This window comes from Erpetoichthys calabaricus, chromosome 5, assembly GCF_900747795.2.
Source record: "Erpetoichthys calabaricus chromosome 5, fErpCal1.3, whole genome shotgun sequence".
In the NCBI taxonomy this organism is placed as follows: Eukaryota; Metazoa; Chordata; class Cladistia; order Polypteriformes; family Polypteridae; genus Erpetoichthys; species Erpetoichthys calabaricus.
This window is the reverse complement of record NC_041398.2, coordinates 195,692,731-195,712,742: the sequence shown is the minus strand read 5'-3', so window position 1 is coordinate 195,712,742 and position 20,012 is coordinate 195,692,731. Positions and strand designations below refer to the sequence as shown.

Below are 20,012 nucleotides of genomic sequence, written 5' to 3'. Positions count from 1 at the left end.
AAAAGATGTGCAGACTTGAGCTTGGAAATTATTATTTAAGTCCCATCGGAGATCTGTATTAAATACTGTAATGGCGGTACCAGCAACTGTGGGTGCAATGGTAAGCAAAAATGCAGTGCCATCCGAGTGGGAAAACTCGCAGTAATCAAAGTACCGTTATGTAAATGTAGAAGCCATCAAAAAAGCCTGTGCAGATGCACCCTATACAAGGGGAGCATTTGCACAGCCATCTGTTTTTACTCTAGCATAACTCGGTAAGACAGTCCTTTTCATGAACCAATAAAGCAGCCATAAAAAACAGCTCAAATCCATATGAACCACGCTTTACCTCAATACTGACGAAGAAGAATCATTGCAAATAAGAGAAAATGACACCTGGGCCAAAGAGAGTAAAGCTTCAGTCACCTCCTCATACACGATCATGTTAAACAGGCTTATCAACCATACATGACTTTTTTCCTTAATGGAAGCAATGTGTTTCTGCGTGGCAGCAGGACAAAACCGTAAGGGTGCGGGCGGGAACAGCATAAATGAAGCCAAGTGCATGCATGAGTGGGTGGTGATGGAATGCAGTACTGCAGAAGTGTAAAATGCAAGGTCAGGAGTTGACGAAGTGCGCTAACCTCTTCTCTCCCTCCTCTGCAGATCATCAAAAGGAAAGCCTTTTTTATCCCAACACCCAAACAGATTCTACTTCTCCAGTCCCCGCCCTGCTTCTGACCTCCCTTCCGCCTACAGTCATATGGACACTCCTCTTCCTCCACTCCATCTATAAATCCAGCTCATTCCTTTTCCATAGTCAGTCCTATCCTGGACTCAGTCGTTTGAGATTACTCTCTATATTCATCGTGTCTTTTTGAAACACTATTGTTAACATACACAGCGGAAGCCAAAACCTTTTTACTTTGTTTCTTTCACATATATATCATACATGTGCTGTAACTAAATCCGCTTGCACACACGAACAGAAGAAACTATACTGAAGAAGAGGGTTCTTAAATAACATTGGAAGTGTTTTGTGTGTTATTATTCCTGTGCAAGTACAGGTATGCTTTATTAAAAAAATTACAGGAGCAAACTGCCACCAGGTTTAAAACAATTAGCTCAAGTTCATCTATACATATCATTGTGCATATTTTAAAGCATATGTCACCTAATCAGTTCAGTTGACAAGTTAACTAGTAACATTATGTGTGTACCACAAATTAAATATAAACTGATCACATTAAGTAAAGGTAATTTTAAAGTGGTTGTACTTATGGTAAGGATACTGCTAAAGGGTGAATGAGTAACAGCTTCCCAAGATGAGCTGCATTATACAGTATGTGTACACTGTAGATAAGAATGCAGTACTGTAAGTCAAAACTAGACATTTCAGGGAGTGCTTGCCTCTAGTTTGAATCAGTTAGCAAGCACACAATTTTGTTTTTACAGAAGATTACTGAAGTGACTGAATAACTAGAAGGCAAACTGTAGTGCATGTGTCCCCAACTACAGGTCCTGGTGGGCCCCAGTGGCTGCAAGTTTTCATTCTAACCCTTTTCTTAATTCGTGCACTTTTCTTGCTGCTAATTAACTTCTTTTGAATTCATTTTAATTGACTTGTTTTTTTAAGATTTGTTCCACTCAATTTCTTCATCGTTCCTCTGAATTGCTTCATTTCCTTCCTTAAATAGCACCCAAACAGAAATGTGAAGTGAGTGAGCCAGCAGAGGACCAACTAAGTCAGGGCCTGCAACTCCAACCAATTTCACTCCAACCAGTTGCTTACTTAGTCTCTGATTTCCAAAATTGATTTTCTCTTTTCTAAGAACACTGTTAAAATGTTTTGGGGACCTGAGCAGATTAGCATTCCTGAGACCTTCACCTTTCTTTATTTTCAGATATTGTATGATGGACACAGTTTACTGGTCATGTTTTTGTTCATTTTGTATCTCATTATTGTTTGGCTGCTAATTAAGGAAAATGAAACAATTAAGGGGTCCGAGTCTTCAAGAGCAAGTCAAATAAAATTAATTCAAAAGAAGTTAATTAGAAGCCCAAACAGGTCACTAATTAAGAAAAGGGATAGAATGAAAACCTGCAGCCACTGGGGCCCTCCAGGACCAGAGCTGGGGACCCCTGCTATAGTGTGTATTCTACTGGGGTTAAGATTTACGGCTAAAATTACCACATATGCTTTATAAATGCCATAATATATGCAAAAAAATGTGACATATAAAAATGTTACATTCAAAAATATAAAAAAACCACTTGATATTGTTTAAACAATACATATAAACACAGAAAATGGGAATGCTTTCATGGTCTTGGCGGCTGGTGGGGGGAACAACAATCTGAAATTGTCCTAGTCTTTGCTTTAGTCAGACTATGATCTTGATATCTGTGGAGGTCCTACATAAAATAATAATTAAGAGTGGAGGGAAACAATTACGGTGGTACAACATCAGGGATGACCCAAGCTTAGTTTGTGGCCTCATTCCTATCTGTTAGTATGAAGTCCTTTGTCTGTGTGAGTTTTCTTCAGGTATTTAGTGTTTCTTCCTACATCCTTTTGAAGCAGAAAATTATGTTGAACAGTAAAACATTCTTGCATGGCAACACTGGATATAAACGTTGCAGCATACATTAAGCTATATTTGCTCCAAAAAGCATCTTTTATTTTTTAATGGCATTATCTTGAATAAGGTTTGTCCAAATAACCCAGCTAAACAGTACTGACATACAAGGTTAATGAATATATACATTTTTTTTTTTCTCAGCAGTTATATTCTTAAACCTTAATGGCTAATGTGAATAGTTTTATATGAAAGAGTACTTTACACATATATATTATTATTATTTTTTTTTTATGCCCTGTCCTTGCATTCTGTTTGTATGGTGCTTTAATTAAAATGTTGTTTTGTTTTTATGTATGTAAATGCATAAAAATTACCATTAAAGGAAACCAATCAATTTATTACTTTTAATGACAATGTTCCTGTTCACACTTGGAAGAACAGTTCATCTAAGTTAACTGTAAGGCAAATTTCCAGGAAAATATTCAGCAAATAAAGTCACTGGTGAACATGGTGTATTTGCCACGAAAACAACGATTTATGAATTGAATTGATCAACACTATTCACTGTCAATGGCCGATCCTTCATAAGACCCCACAAACTTAGTAAATGCTTCAAGCTTCTAGCAGTTTTAATCTCTGTGTTTTCTTCTCTTTAAGCATGTCAGAAAAAAGTAGAAGCAATTACTTCCTAATTACTGTTAATGTAATGTAACGCAACACCAAAATGGCACGTGTTTCTGCGATTTAACTTGGACAGTATTAAAAGCGGTGGCTGAAAAGAGAGATGCATTCAGCAGTTCCCTTTACTATTAGTTTGATGCTTTCTGTGGTATGCACCTTTGGGGTCATGGTTAGACCAGGTTAATTCATGTGCTAAGACCCAATGATCTTTAAAAACTACACCTTATGCTCAGAATGTATCAAGTGTGCCCATCAGCGGTCTTTTACCAACTTCTGATTGCCTTGTTATATTTCACAAATAGATAAAAGAATACTATAACTGTAGGGCCATGTCTTTTGCAATTTTGCTCACTTCAAAGTTGTGGGAGCAGATAACAGGTGTTGTTTTTCACACTTCTCTTGCCAAGTTGGATTATTTTCACACAAATGACAAAATAAAAATATAGCTGACACTATTTACTGCACTGTTCTGTTCTTTTTATAATATTCACACCAAACTATGCTACTATGGTGAGTGTCAGCTAGTTTGAATTCATACCACTTCAAACTTAGTAATCCGTTCTCCAAGATTACATACTTATGTCATTTTCATACTTATTGATTACCTGAGGTGAGCCACTGGTGTTCTCAGTTCTTTTGTCAAGGGCTGAAATTTAATTAAATTTAAGTTTTGAAACATCCAGCTGTTTGAATATTTCATGAAAATATACAACGCAATGACACATCTCTTAGCTTGCTCACTTGGCATGGTACCCTAAACATATAAGTATTTTTTTTCTTTGGGTCAGGAGGCAAGTTTCATACCAAGATGAAATGACAGAAATGTTTACTTTCCTGTGGAAATATTCTTTAGAGCTGCTATGAACCATGTAACATTGCTTTCTCAACCAGTAGCCATGCACTGGACAATTTTGGTCTTTCTCCTACTAGCTTACTCAGGGAGCCAGAAAATGAAATGCATTATACTACTGACAGCTGCTGCTGTTCAAATAGGTCTGTCGATTTGTGCAAAAATTACTGAAATGATCACATGCTGATACTTTTATATTGTTCAGAATAACAGTCTATGAATATTTTTGCATCAGTCTATCAAGAATATTCAACTCAACTAAAAGTGCTTTTATATCAAATACAAATACTGTTTACTAATAAACACTGTCTTAAATTATATAACAACATTACCTAACATTTCTATTGCACAAAATTTATAAAAGCATAGCAGCCATTCTAAGAAACAGCCTTTAAAAACTGCTTATACAAACTGTGAATGTCTGCCCTTTACAAAGAGTATGGCATTTTTAAAATTGATTGGAAAAAGAATACATTTTTGGTCTGATCACAAATCTCAGAACAATGTAGAAGATCAGTAACCTGAAATCATTACATAGTAAATATGTGCATAAACAGAAGAAAATGCCTAGTCTTACTTGTTTTCATTGCTTGCATCATATCGAGGCATTGGATCATTGTCGTTGCTATTAACATCAAAACTCGCCTGTGAATCCTGCAAAAAAAAAAAAAAAAAAACAACAACACTATATTAGCAAAGGAAAAATCCTGCTGAACACTACAATGAAGTGATCGCTTACATGCTGAGTCATAAATAAATATTGCATATAAAATCTAAAATAGATCAAATACAATGAAATATTGTTTGCTATTATTCAAACATTTAACAAACTTACCATTATAAAATGTGCATGTCATCATAATCTAACAGTCAAATCAAGTACAGAAATCTTAATGTAAGAGGAAAAAAATACTGTTTTAAGCAAAGGGCTGAAGTCCAAGGACAGAAGAGAAAAAAGTTTGGGTGACTGCAATTCCTAATTATCTGGCACATCTTCATTAAAAGCAAATTTTCCTGAATGGTCAAAGTTGTTTTCCAATAATAGCAGTTACTGTCGTTACAAACTCAAATACAGTGCCTATGCAATGTTACTGCAATGCAAAGCTGAATCACAGTGGATTTCAATTTGACTTTTTTGACAGTGATCAACAGACAAAGACTTTTTAATGTCAAAGTGAAAACAGGTCCCTGCAAAGTGGTCAAAATTAATTACAAATATAAAACACAAAATAATTAATAACATAAGTATTCACCCCCTTTAATGCGACACACCTAAAATAAATGGTTTTAGAAGTCAGATAATCAGTTCAATGCAGATCACTGGTCTGTAGTCAAAGGGTTTCTAAACTGATTGTAGTACAAATACATTGTGAAAAAGGCGCTATATAGGCACCCAAACCAACACAGACTGGACACAGAGGCACACGTAAAATAAACAAAACGATTTATTTTTTCTTCATCTGTGGGTGCACGAATTCCCCGTGTCCCACAGGCAGTGCACAGTCCCACGCACAAACACCAAATAAAACACAGAATAAAGCATAAAGCACTCTCTCTTCCTCCACCACTCATCCCCGGCAACCTTGTCCTCCTCCTCCCGACTCTGGCTCCTTTTATTGTTCACCCGGAAGTGCACCAGATGCTTGATTGATGAGTTCCGGCTGCACTTCCAGGAGTGGTGAAAACACTCCCCACAAGGGCTCAGGAGTTCCAGCTGCAGCCCCCCTGGCAGAGCCTGCGGGACCCAACAGGGCTGCCCCCAACTCCAATTCCCATGGAGCACTGCGGGACACAGAGACACTGCTTCAACCCAGGGGGGCAGCCATCTAGCGTCCAGGGGGAGGTATTGTACCATCCATGGCTACTCTCCCTGAGCATATAACGAAGGGGCGTCCCGGCCGGGGCCAATGACTGGCTGTCCGCCACAACATCTTATCTGGAAGGTCCAATTTGTGGGGAATTGTACTTATACAATCATGAATTTTTGGTTTTAGATTTGTAATTAAATTACATTAGTCTTCTCTTGTACAACCCCAATTCCAATGAAGTTGGGACGTGTAAAACGTAAATAAAAACAGAATACAATGATTTGCAAATCCTTTTCAACCTATATTCAATTGAATACACTACGAAGACAAGACATCGAATGTTCAAACTGATAAACTTTACTGTTGTTTTGCAAATCTTCACTCATTATGAATTTGATGCCTGTAACACGCTCCAAAAAAGCTGGGACAGGGGCAGCAAAAGACTGGGAAAGTTGAGGAATGTTCAAAAAAACACCTGTTTTGAACATTCCACAGGTGAATAGGTTAATTGGAAACAGGTGTTTGTCATGATTGGGTATAAAAGGAACATCCCCAAAAGGCTCAGTCGTTCACAAGCAAGGATGGGGCGAGGTTCACCACTTTGTGAACAACTGCGTGGTCAAATAGTCCAGCAGTTTAAGAACAACATCTCTCAACATACAATTGCAAGGAATCTAGGGATTTCATCATCTACTGTCCATAATATCATCAAAAGATTCAGAGAATCTGGAGAAATCTCTACATGTAAGTGGCAAGGCCGAATACCAACACTGGATGCCCGTGACATTCATATCCTCAGGCGGCACTGCATTAAAAACCGACATCATTCTGTAAAAGGATATTACCACGTGGGCTCAGGAATACTTCAGAAAACCATTGTCAGTTAACACAGTTCATCACTACATTTACAAGTGCAAGTTAAAACTCTACCATGCAAAGCAAAAGCCATATATCAACAACACCCAGAAACGCCGCTGGCTTCTCTGGGCCTGAGCTCATCTGAGATGGACTGACGCAAAGTGGAAAAGTGTGCTGTGGTCTGATGAGTCCATATTTCAAATTGTTTTTGGAAATCATGGACGTCGTGTCCTCCGGGCCAAAGAGGAAAAGGACCATCCGGATTGTTATCAGCGCAAAGTTCAAAAGCCAGCATCTGTGATGGTATGGGGGTGTGTTAGTGCCCATGGCATGGGTAACTTGCACATCTGTGAAGGCACCATTAATGCTGAAAGGTACATACAGGTTTTGGAGCAACATATGCTGCCATCCAAGCAACGTCTTTTTCAGGGACGTCCCTGCTTATTTCAGCAGGATAATGCGAAGCCACATTCTGCATGTGCTACAACAGTGTGGCTTCATAGTAAAAGAGTGCGGGTACTAGACTGGCCTGCCTGCAGTCCAGACCTGTCTCCCATTGAAAATGTGTGAAGCATTATGAAGCACAAAATACGACAACGGAGACCCCGGACTGTTGAGCAACTGAAGTTGTACATCAAGCAAGAATGGAAAAGAATTCCACCTACACAGCTTCAACAATTAGTGTCCTCAGTTCCCAAACGCTTATTGAGTGTTGTTAAAAGGAAAGGTGATATAACAGAGTGGTAAACATGCCCCTGTCCCAGTTTTTTGGAATGTGTTGCAGGCATCAAATTCAAAATGAGTAAAGATTTGCAAAACAACAATAAAGTTTATCAGTTTGAACATTCAATATCTTGTCTTTGTAGTGTATTTAATTGAATATAGGTTGAAAAGGATTTGCAAATCATTGTAGTCTGTTTTTATTTACGTTTTACACAACATCCCAACTTCATTGGAATTGGGGTTATATATATGTTAGCTTTGACTGAGTTAACTTAGTTTAGTTCATTGTGTTAACTTACTTTAGTTAATGTGCTTAGACAATACTTCATTTATATGTTAACACAAGTAAATAACTTTTCATTACAATATATATCTTAGATACAAATATTCATCCTTTTTCAATAAACATAAAGGGGTCAAGGAGAGCTGGAGCCTCTCTTAGCAGCCGTAAACACAAGCACAACATAACTCGGTCAAACACACACTTGCTGTACATTCACTTGTACAGTCCACAGTCTGGGTCCTCAAATTTGAGGAATCTGAAAAGAAAAACACATATATCCAGAAGAAAACCCATGAAAACAAGGGCAGAATGTGAAAGTACCCCACAGACAGTGACTAGAGTTGTAAGGCAACATTACAAATTACTCTCACTTGTTATACAAAAGGTAAGAGGAGTGAAGATAAAACAGAGCTTTGGAAAAGTCAAATTACCACAGTGTCAATAAGGGGGCAACCCAGGCTAAACTCTAAGAGGAGGGGCAGCAATAGAGATGCCCTGGAGACCAGGCCTTTGTAAAGGAACTGAAGCCTGAGGGATGCAGACAAAATCAGGGTCTTTAGAAGGTGTTTTCTATCTAGATGTACTAGTTGCAAAAGCAGGGACACCCTGACTCTAACAGTAATTTTGAGCCTTAACCAGAAATGAGTCCTAGTACAGGGTTTAAACCATCTTGTGCCCACAGGGCCAATGACTCTAGCATGTGGGAAAAAACTAGGACAAATACTTAAGTGAATACAAACTGTATAGGTTAAATCCAGAAAGGTTAAATGTTTGTTCATTACATTCAATGTTTTTGCTACTTCTAGTACTAAATTCAGTACATCCTTAAAAGTGTAAAAAAAATGTAATAAACAAATCAACCCTTTTTATGAATACAATAGTCTCTGGCATTTTTCTGAGTATAGTGGGCACTAAGATAGGATCCCCTGCTTATGCCAAAATTATACAAATTTTTCACATTCCATCAATAAAATGTTAAGTGGTTGGAGTAATGAAGTACCAAAGGGTATTGTCATGTTATTTATTATTTTGCTCTGTTTAGCCTTATATTAGCAAAAGTATTATTCATTACTGGTTTGAAATCAGCAACAAGAAATACTCTCTTTTTCACTTTCCCAAGCAAGCTAATCATATGCCACTGGCGTGAATGGTATCATTACTGGACAACACCTAGGCAACCAGATTTTTCATGGTGATTAGAGAAGACTAGGTTGACTAAAGGCCTGTAAATTAGATGAGTTTGGAACAAAGCAACCACAGTGTCCATATGTTTTCCTTCCAGACAGTGTGTCAAGAATTTTAAAAACAATTCTTTAATTGAACAGAAATATTTAACCACTTATACAAAGCAGACAAAGAGCAGATTCATTTACATATATTTGGGAATTAGCTGATACAAAGCATGATAATGTATGGAATGAATAAAAAAAACTGGACAAAGCAAAAAAATATACCAAAAAAACAGATGCTACAAATCAAAGAAAGAGGGGGAAAAAAAGTTAAAATTACACATCTAAAAAAATAACTTACACAGGACTGTAATTTAGATAAAACAGAAGCCAAATACCAAAAAAAAACATAGTCCCAGTAAAGGTTAGAAAAAGGGTTCAAGTAAAAAACCTTGCAGTTATAAGTTGCTCCAAGTATGACCAACCAAATTCACACCCTCCAGTGCTACCACAGCTAAACTTCAGGTCTTTAACGAAAACAGAATTACAAAGTACTAACTTAGCTTAAAGAATAGTTAGCGGGATTAAGTATTTAGTAATGCATTAAATTCTGGCAGTTTCCAAAATTTTCAGGTGGTGTTTATAGATTTTATTTATTAATCCAAGTACTGTGTTGACATCTCCTTCCTGCTTTTAAGTAATGAATGAAATAATCATCATTACAAAATCGTTACATTTATTTAATGTATAATACTGTATGTATTTAATACAATTACAAAAAATAAGGCTAACATAACAAAAAACAAAATATTACAGTTGTTCTCTCTCAATATTCTATCAGTTCCAAAAATAAGCTTCTCTAAACTTATAGCAATACAATACAAGCATAAAATATATGAAGCAAGCGTTCAAGCACATGATTTTCATAGCTAGTAGAAATGATTTTGATTGCTAACATGGGTAAAGGAATGAAGCATGCAGTACACAAAACACTTCTGTGCGTAAATTCATGTTCACTGGAACTTGTGTAGACCATACTGCACTTTCTTTCATGTTTGCAAGGAGGTACTTTAAAGACAACACTCAAACATATTCCAACATAAATACGAACATAAAGTGCCTCACTCTTCATTGTACTCATCCCCCTTGTTTTTAAGCTCAGGTGGACTTGAATTACAAAAACTGTTGTATACTTCTTCATAAATACTTTTGACCAGGTAATGGGAGAGGGATTTACTCAGAATAAGCTAACTTGACAATCGTGAACTCCAATTAACAGGCATTCTGTTACAGTAATCCCTCGCTACTTCGCGGTTCACTTTTCGCGGATTCACGACTTTGCGGATTTTATATGTAAGCATATCTAAATATATAAAGCGGATTTTTCGCTGCTTCGCGGGTTTATGCGGACAATGGGTCTTTTTACTTGCTTCCTCAGTTGGTTTGCCCAGTTGATTTCATACAAGAGATGCTACTGGCGGATGGCTGAGAAGCTACCCAATCAGAGCACGCAGTTAAGTTCCTGTGTGCTGCTGATTGGCTCAGCGACGGAGTGTTGCATTAACCAACTAACAAACTAACTAAAAAGAGCAACAAAAAGGATAAAAAAGAAAAAAATGCAAAGACAAATGTTCTAAAATGATTATAAATAAAAGATGCTTAGAACATTAATAAAATTTGTACATCATAAAACGTGCAACTTATCTGAAACTAATGTACAGGCCTTACAATTAAATTAAAAGATGATGAAGAGGTTTACACTTTCTCATCACAAAATTTTAAGTTCACTCAGGTATACAATAATAACAGTAAAACAGAACAGCTGTTTTACCAATTTAAATAACATGATTATTTTTAAACCTATGATATACACATTAAACATTTTTAAGTTATGGTCCTGTTCCAATAAACCAGTAGTGCAATAAATGATTGAATGACGCCTAAAGTAAAAAAAAATAATAATAATGATAATTATTAGGTAGTGCTAGCCAAAACCATGACGCAAGTACTATATTATCAATATTTATTCATATACTACATTGAAAACATATACGTACAGCATAATAGGACTAGAGTATACGAGTGTAGTAATGATAGATGTTATTAACTTACAAAATTTTGAACCAGATCAGGATGGTTTCTTTCAATCCCATCATCCAAAATCGTGACTACAACATTTTTCCCAGTATAACCACGCTTCCAAGCGCCTTCAATATTCATTCCAGATTGACAATTACGAGTGTCATCATTGCAGTGCTGGAGAAGAAACAAAGAAAAAAAAAATTTAGAACTACTTTTTTGTGTTAATAAACATGTGTTTTTAGGAAAGTTGTACATTAGGAGGGCTGACCATTTATAATGTGTATTTGATATTCAATATTTTCCTCCTCTTTCAAAACACAATCACAGTTATTAGGATTGCAGAGAGGCCGTGGGTATAATGGGGTGTCACAACATTATAAGGGATATTCAAGTACAAACCCACTAAGATAAGGATTTGGAAAAATTGATCATTTTAATATGTATATTCATCTAAGCATTATCTAATTCAACTTAAAGTTTAGGGAAGGGGTAGGACAGAAAACAAAATTTGACGGGGAACCACAAATCAATCAGATCTACAAAACAGCAAGCTATTTTTTCTGTTTATCAGCCTCAACATTTTATTAATTACAACCTAAAATCTCAAAAGAAAAAATATCCTAGCTTTAAGCAACATTATACAATTACACAAGATAAAAGCTGGAATGCACATTAAAAGTTATGAAAATAAACAAAAATCTGTGATTATAGGAAACACAACAAATTAACATTGACCTTGCCTTTGGAAACATTAGGCTATACCAAACATAGGCCACTCACAAAATTCAGATATGAACAAAAAGGAAAACTTTACCAAAAGACAAATTTCATAACTAGTTAATTTTTGGTATCTATTCTTCATCAAAGCCACAAGACACACTAGAAGAAGAATAGTAATCATTTAACATAGCTAAGTCAAAAATCAGATATTAACAGAACAAGACCACTTTCGGGCTCAGACACTGCTAACAGCATAGGGAGGAATTTAACAGCTGAGAATTTACTTCTGATGTCAACCAGTTAGCACTTAGCTATAGGCTGAATACAAGATCACTCTGGTCATTTAACCCAGACGTTTTTTTTTTTAGAATTAACGTACTCAAAGGCTTTCAAAAGGTCAGCTAAATAATGTACGATTACATTTAAAGTGAAAGCCATTAAAAGAGGTTAATTCAAGTGATGTGCCTTTAAATGAGTTTTATGGTTGGGTTGTAGTCATGGTTGAGGCTATCAGAAGGCAGCATACTATATCTCTTAAAGGAATAGACGTTTTTTTATGACTATTGATGCTTTAAGTAGAGGAGAGGTATAAATCCATAAAACCACAATACAAGCTACATGTGTGCTACAGAAACAAACAATGCTGTCATAATCTAATAGATGTTGCTGGGGAAAAGTTACAAACAATAACAGTCAAACATAATTATCACTATTATTCACTTTATAATGCCCAACAAACTGATAAAGACAGAAGGAACACATGAACATCTGTGAATCTTTTCTCTTTACTAATGGCAAAACAGAGCCTGCTTCAAGCACAAGTGTTACACAGGTAAAACTTCGGAAGAGCTACAGCCATTTAAAAATCTTAATGAGACAGCAAGAAGAACTCTAAACAAAACCTACAATCTGCAGATGGGATATCTGAATGGTAAGTAAAAAATATGCAAGACCTGATCAACACCTCCAAACAACAATTTCCCAGAAACACAGGCGTTCTAGTAATGAACTTGTTTGATATGGAAAAGACACTGCTCTTCAGTTCTATAGTGCATAAACAGAAGCTTTCTATCAGGACTAAATGACCCCATCACTATTGAATGAATGCTTTAAAACCGAAGCAAATCACATCTATACATAAATCAGTCTACATAATGAACACTGAGCTTATGAGGCTACAGAGGCAAACAAAAGTGAGAGCAAGCACCGAAAAAAGAGCAAAATAATCTGTATGCCACCCATGCATGCAAGGTATTGCAAAACTCAACCAAAAATGCAACATTAAGAGAACCATAAAAACATTGTCACAATCAGAAAAATGTTAAGCCTTAGGAAGTGAAATATATTTTCTCTATAACTGATAGAAAAGATGTTTCTTTAGATAAACAAAAACTGAAAAAAGTAAATTAGCTTACAGAAGCTAGATGAAGAATTAAATTAGCTGTCATCCTGAATTAAAAAAAAATTAAATCTCTACGCTAAGAAGTCCACTATGGTTTCTGAATTTTCTGTCCATAGAATTTCTGATTTCAGTATTTTCACTACATAGTCACATGGAACTGGAATCTATCCCTGCAACATCAGGCACATGACAGAAACCAGCACTAAGACAGGCTGCTAGTCCTTCTCAATGTACTCTCACAGCTAGCAAGTGCCAGTCACTTTAGAAGCACCAATTTATTAAATAAGTATATGCCTGGGTTGGGAGAGGAAGCCTGAAAACTGTATGTAATCTACAAAGAAAGGGGGAAAAAAATCAAACCAAGGCCCCATCAAATGAGATGCATTAATATGAATCAATGACACCACCATGTTAGCAATCTTTTCATTTCTGAATAACTGCTGAACTCCTCTCGATTCATTAGACATCTTGTTGCTCTTCTCTTTTGAGAAACATGTTAGAGAAACATCACAGAGTAAGGTCAAATTTTGTAAAGAAATTTCTAAACATGCATACAGATGTCATACCCTTTATAACATAGCATCTAGTTTATTTTCATGATTTGCTTTTCATTCTGCTTCAGATCTGTTAAAGAATTGTTAAAATTTTGCAATTTAGCTATACAGTACCGATAAGCTTTATACCAAAGGAGGATTTAGATAAGAAAGGCAGAGAATCTTAATTAACAATGTACCTGAACTGGTATACCCATCATTTGGCTTTTAAAAGAAAAAAAAAAAAAAAAAGTCTAAAATGTTTGCATGTTAATTATTTTGTGTTTCTGTTCCCTCTGAAAGTAATAATTTGCATCGTGTTTTGTTTAAATACAAATTCTTTAATTCATTTATATTATTTTTTATTAAAAAAAATACCTTTCCAGTATGTAAAACCCTCTCTTCAGTGGTCAAATCACATTTCACAAGAGGCGTACATTTTATATCATAATTGAGTTTGTATTTGTGAGTACTTTATGCTGTATCTTATGGGAAAATTAGTGCCAAGGGGGACTTAATAGGTGTGCTCATTTTTCCTCAACACTTTATAGTCAATAAGCAAAAGCCAAGGAAAGACTCCCTTTCAGTGTGCACCTCTTTGCTATCATCTTGGCTATGCATGAATGCTTGACCTTCCAGAATGCTTTACCTCACAAGAACATAACAGTGGTGCAGATCTCAAGGAGCAAAATATGTTGTAAGCCCAAATGTAATTAGACATTACAACTTAGAGGTAGAAGCACCTAACATTAATCCGTATCAAACAAAATTACTGTCATCAAATGGCATGAAGATAGGTAGCTATAGCTACAAAGTAAGCAGTACAACAATTGTCTCAGTAGTTTGTACAATTTAACATATCAAAGCACTATAAATAAGTTAAAACTGGAGTATTTTTCAGTGGTATTTACTCTTGCAGAATAATATGAACTGTTATCAAATTTAAAAGATACTAAAGATAACCATTGTCGTTTACAAACAGCAATATCCGTCTTTCTTGTTCTTAAGTCTCAAATAACACTTCACCTACTGTATGTTGTGGCACTGAATGGCACATACACACACAACAGGTATAAACTTTGCATATGATATTAAGCATTCAGAGGTAAAAATTATTATTATTATTGAGGTCAAGTACAAAGTTGCAGCTAAAGAATGATTCTATATACTTTGGAAAAGTAAAAAGTACAAAGATTAAATATTTTGCACATCAGGCTTTTATATATATATATATATATATATATAGACAGCTGCACTTGCCAGTCAGACTGTTGAAATTACAAAATAATATGAAATAGCACACATTTTCTAAATGTCTTCATGGGTTTTAATCCAACATCCATAGGTGTTAGAACCAGTTTGGGCTCATCAGTTAACCTATGTCATTATGCCACCTTCTCCCAATCACCAGTCTTCCCCACATAATTTCTACTACATCAACAACTTCTACCATGATACCTGGAATGACAAATCCACCACTGACCAATAGTATGGACTATTCATAACTGAAAACCAAATAAGGAGACAACAGAGGAAGCTACACACAGTAAAAGCTGGGAGACAAGATGGAGTTAGTCCTTGAGTTCTTAAGGCCTGTGCTGTCCATCTTTGTGGTGTCCTTAATCACTTGCTCAGTCTGTCCCTAAGATTTCGGAAAGTGCCACTGCTGTGGAAAACATCCTGCATTGCTCCTGATCCAAAGAAGGCAGGTGCCTCTTGACCTAATGACTATAGACCAGTGGAACTTACGTCACGCCTCATGAAGACCTTTGAGAGAATTGTCCTAGACTATACGAGTCCTCCTGTAGTAGACCAGGTCACCTAGACCCACTGCAGTTTACCTATCAGACAAAGATAGAGGAAAAAAGAGACAGAGAAAGAAGAGTGAAGGATGCAAGTACCTATCTGCTGCACAAGGCTTATTCCCACATGGACAAGGCTGGCAGCACTGTGAGGATTGTTTTTAGATTTCTCCAGTGCCTTCAATACCATCTGGCCATCTCTGTTAAGGGGTAAAATCAAAGATATGCAGGTGGATGAGCCTATGGTATCCTGGATAATGGACGGTCTGTTGAGCAGACTGCAGTTTGTGAGACTCAAGGACAGAGCTGTAGTGTGGCAAAATGAAACCTGGTGCCAAAAAGGAAAATAAGCACCCTTCTTCAGTTAAAATGGATAAAACAAATTTATTGTATTCACAAAGAAAACAAAAATTATTTATGAATTTTATTTATTTACATAAACAAATTATAATACTTTTAAAAATGTACTTTATAAAATCAACACAATATAAAAATATTTGATCATATTTCCTTTCTTTTACAATTTTTTTAGCCAAATCTGTAAAATGATATAAACTAACATACTACACAAGATTAACTTACCTTAAATAATGGCAGAAACAGATCAAGAGCACAGAGATACAAGTAGATAGAGGATCACTTTGAGAGTGTAATGATTGGGTTGTACATTGCGGTTTCTGACAATAAAGGTGTGCAATGCTCAGTTGTGCGTTAACACAGGGATGGGCAAATTCATTCCTGGAGGGCCGCAGTGGCTGCAGGTTTTTGTTCCAACCCAATTGCTTAATAAGAAGCACTTGTTGCTCTAGAAACACTTCTGCTTCATTTTAGTTATCTCCCTCGTTAAGATTATGAACCCTTATTGCTTATTTAAGTCTTAAACAGCTGCATTCTTGGTTTTTAATTGCTCCTTATTAGCAATAAGATGCAAATGACAAAAGAAACCAGCAGTTATCCATTTTGCTTGTTATCCTTTACACCTGTGTGTATTTATCGTGCACTATTTGGTTTAATTAAATACTTGGAAGGAAAGAGAAGAGAAAAAAGTGAAGGATTGAGAATTACCCATCCGTTTTACACTTCAAAGTATTTGGATGATATCCTTAGAATGGAAAAAAAAATCTAGGATATGAGAATGACTTGATATAGCAGAGTTAAAGCACTAATAAGCCGTGAAATGTAATTATTGGCAAGGATTGTTTTCTAATTAAGCAACTGGGTTGGAACAAAAACCCGTAGCCACTGCGGCCCTCCAGGAATGAATTTGCCCACCCCTGCATTAACATATTAGTGGCGTGGCGGTTTTCAAGCAGTGAGTCAATCTCATTGCTAATTTACTTAGAACTGCACTTTTATTTCCAATAATTCAGCTGTGATTGTAAAAGACAATATAAACACATTTCAATTTGCAAGTTGTTTACAAAATCATAAAAAGTAAAGGGAAATATCTATATCTACTAATTTATAGTGATATTAATGTTTTAAATTTTTTTTTCTTCTTTTTAACCTGAAATAACCATATTGTCGATCGGTGCCCTTCAAAGGTTGGCGCCTGGTGCAGTTGCACTGTTCGCACTACCCACACTATGGCTCTGCTCAAGGACTGTATTTCTGATGCAGATGTGAGCAACACTGGAACAACACAAGGAACAGTCCCGCCTCCTTTTCTTTTTACTCTGTATACCTTAGACTATAACTATAACACCGAGTCACGTCACTTGCAGAAATTCTCAAATGATTCTGCACTTATAGAGTGTAATGATAAAGAGGATGAGACAGAGTATAGAAGTCATGTGGAGAAGTTTGTTTCTTGGTACAAAGGGAATTGTCTGCATCTTAAAATTAGCAAAACCAAGGAACTGGTTATTGATGGTAGCCGCACCTCTGTGTCCAGTCACTATTCAAGGAGTGGAAATAGAGGTGGTTCCCTCATACAAGTACCTGGTTGTCGACATTAATGACAGGTTGGACTGGTCTCAGAATACAGAGGAGCTATAGAAGAATGGGCAGAGCAATGTGGGATGTAACATCGTTTACATCTATACATATTAATAAAAGGCAAAGCCCTCACTGACTCACTGACTGACTCATCACTAATTCTCGAACTTCCCGTGTAGGTGGAAGGCTGAAATTTGGCAGGCTCATTCCTTACAGCTTACTTACAAAAGTTAGGCAGGTTTCATTTCGAAATTCTACGCGTAATGGTCATAACTGGAACATATTTTTTGTCCATATACTGTAATGGAGGAGGCGGAGTCACGTATCGCGTCATCACGCCTCCTACGTAATCATGTGAACTAAAAACAAGGAAGAGATTTACAGCACGAGTCAAACGCGGGAACGAAGGTAAATGACGTTAATTTTTGACTGTCTTTTAATACTGTGTAAGCATACATATTAACACATGTGCAATTAAACGTGTGCATTTACGGGGTGATTTCTCAGGCTTAAAAGCTCGCCTTTTATCAAACGCGGGAACAAAGGTAACTGACGTTGTGCACTGTCTTTTAATACTGTGTAACCATACATATTAACACATGTGCAATTAAACGTGTGCATTTACGGGGTGATTTCTCAGGCTTAAAAGCTCGCCTTTTGCTAAAAAGGTAAATGCAAAACTATTTTCAATCATTCTATGATCTGCTTCTCACAACTGAAGGCACCGTGGCTGATGGTAAATGGCGTTAATTTTTCAGTGTCTTTTAATACTGTGTAAGCATACATATTAACACGTGCAATTAAACGTGTGCATTTACGGGGTGATTTCTCAGGCTTAAAAGCTCGCCTTTTATCAAACGCAGGAACAAAGGTAAATCACGTTCTTCACTGTCTTTTAATACTGTGTAACCATACATATTAACACATGTGCAATTAAATGTGTGCATTTACGGGGTGATTTCTCAGGCTTAAAAGCTCGCCTTTTACTAAAAAGGTAAATGCAAAACTATTTTCAATCATTCTATGATCTGCTTCTCACAACTGAAGGCACCGTGGCTGATGTTACGTCACTTGCTGTCCGACCATAAGCGTTACCTGCTAGGTAACCGGACACTCACTTCACTCCCTTTCGGGAATCGAACCTGTGAGGTTTTCTTTTGTTCTTAATTAAAATTTAAAAGCAATACTTCACCGCTGCTAAGCCCCTCTAGCGCTGACGTCCGAGGTTCGATTACCGTAAGCAAGTGCAGTGAGTGTGTAATTACATTCACGGCATTCGTAGTCTGATTCACAATCTGATTGTATGGGTGGTTACTTCCAGGTAACGCTTATACTTGGCCACCAAGTCAGGTCGAAGTGATCACTCGAGTAAAGGCAGCTTCACAAAAAAACTGATCCTTAACAAACTGTTATTAGTATATTTAACCTCAATTTAAAAACGTTTTATTTTCTTCTTAATAAAAATTTAAAAGCGGTACTTCGCCGGTGCGAAGCGCGTGGATTTGACCGACTGACACATACAGACATATTCATGAGTGCAGGTACTTCGGAAAGAAAGCACCGTGTAAACCTAAAGTTTAAATTAACTTCATAGACCTACAAAAGGTTGCCATTCATTTGAGGCAAGATTGCTTTTCTTCTGTACAACTATACGTTGCATTCTCAAGAGTGTGCTTGCACGGCTTCAGATATATATATATGTCTATATATAAATATGTAAGCTTATAAGTTCTGCCTTACTTCTCTTTAAGAAAGGAAGATGTAATGATACTTGATTTAAACGATTCCATGTCTTCCTGGGTTTGCGTAGCTTATTGTCTAAAAAGGAGAAACCCTCATTTATAAAACTTTGCTGCAGATGACTTAGCTTATTGTCAATATCTTTACACGTTTTTTTAAGACTTATTGACTGAAACGGGCTTTCACGAAAAAAGTTAGGGCTTTGCTACAGGATACACCCTCCACAAGTTAAGCAAGTAAAAATAAAATATATATTTCTGTTTTATTTAAACCTTTTAAGTTCGTATGCATAGCCCCATTTGGCTGTTTAATTTTTTTTTTTCTTTCTTCAGTAATATTTAATCTCCTTAAAGAAAAAGAACATATCCATTTTACTTTTTTTGTATCTCTGTAGTAATATTTTAGTGTAAAAGAATAGCCAGTATTTAAACCTTTTATGTTACTTTATACTTTTATTTTACACAATGTTGAAAAATTAATAAGAAAGCTACATATTTTGGCAGCTGCTGCTTTCATTTTCAATGAAATGAAAAAAGCTCTCCAAGAGAAAATGTCAATGAAGAAGAAACAGTTTGCTAAAAATCAGAAACCCTCATTTATAAAAGTTTGCTGCAGATGACTTAACTGAAAATAAATGAATAGTTCCTATGTGTATAATACATATTTATCTATTTTACTTATGCCTTTATTCCACCAACTTACAACATCTGAGGTACAATTTGTTACATTACTTTTGTTTTTTGCAGCACAGGCAGGTGAAGTCACTTCCTCAGGGTCACACAGTGGTGTCAGTACCAGGATTTGAACTGACAAGCTCCGGGTTTGCTGAAATATTACCGAAGAAAGAAAAAAAACGAAAACG

The 20,012-nt window shown here is 36.2% G+C and overlaps 1 protein-coding gene across 4 annotated transcripts in view; it reads right to left on the bottom strand.

Moving 5' to 3' along the window:
• Positions 1 to 20,012, bottom strand: part of pcsk5b (proprotein convertase subtilisin/kexin type 5b) — a 522,800-nt gene that overhangs the window by 353,131 nt on the left and 149,657 nt on the right. For all 4 annotated transcript variants that reach the window (XM_028802364.2, XM_028802367.2, XM_028802368.2 and 1 more), the window contains exons 4-5: positions 11,046 to 11,189; positions 4,670 to 4,746 (exon numbers count right to left, since the gene is read on the bottom strand). In XM_028802364.2, the coding sequence (XP_028658197.2) occupies positions 4,670 to 4,746; positions 11,046 to 11,189 (221 nt within the window). The remainder of the gene's footprint in view (positions 1 to 4,669; positions 4,747 to 11,045; positions 11,190 to 20,012) is intronic.